The sequence below is a fragment of the Penaeus monodon genome, chromosome 28, assembly GCF_015228065.2.
Source record: "Penaeus monodon isolate SGIC_2016 chromosome 28, NSTDA_Pmon_1, whole genome shotgun sequence".
Taxonomy (NCBI): Eukaryota; Metazoa; Arthropoda; class Malacostraca; order Decapoda; family Penaeidae; genus Penaeus; species Penaeus monodon.
Genome location: NC_051413.1, coordinates 28,517,720 through 28,518,062, shown reverse-complemented (window position 1 = coordinate 28,518,062; position 343 = coordinate 28,517,720). Strand labels below are relative to the sequence as shown.

The 343-nt window shown below is 61.8% G+C and overlaps 1 protein-coding gene across 1 annotated transcript in view; it reads left to right on the top strand.

Moving 5' to 3' along the window:
* The window catches only part of LOC119591467 (elongation of very long chain fatty acids protein 7-like), a gene marked incomplete in the record, with an annotated part of 24,106 nt that overhangs the window by 16,914 nt on the left and 6,849 nt on the right, over positions 1–343 (top strand). Inside the window, 1 exon segment of the mRNA XM_037940207.1 lies at positions 4–302. Within this exon segment, the coding sequence (XP_037796135.1) occupies positions 4–302 (299 nt within the window).

Here is a 343-nt window from a genome sequence, read left to right as displayed (position 1 = left end):
CAGCAGAGAGAGAGGAGAAGGTGGGCGTGAGTCCCACGACGGGCATCCTGCTGTGCATCGCCAACATGCTCTACTGGAACCTGATGTTGTCCTCGGATGTCCCGCCCGACCCTCGCCAGGACTCTTGGATCCTGATGAAGTCGCAGACGCCGACGCTCATTATGTCCCTGGCGTACGTCCTGGGCTCCACGTGGCTCGGCCCCAAGCTCATGGAGAACAGGAAGCCCTTCTCGGGACTCCGCCCCTTCATGGTCGCCTACAACGCCTTCCAGGTCGTCTTCTGCTCGTGGCTGGTCTTCGAGGTGAGGCTGTCCGCCGCTGTCTGCCTCTGTCTGTCTCTGCT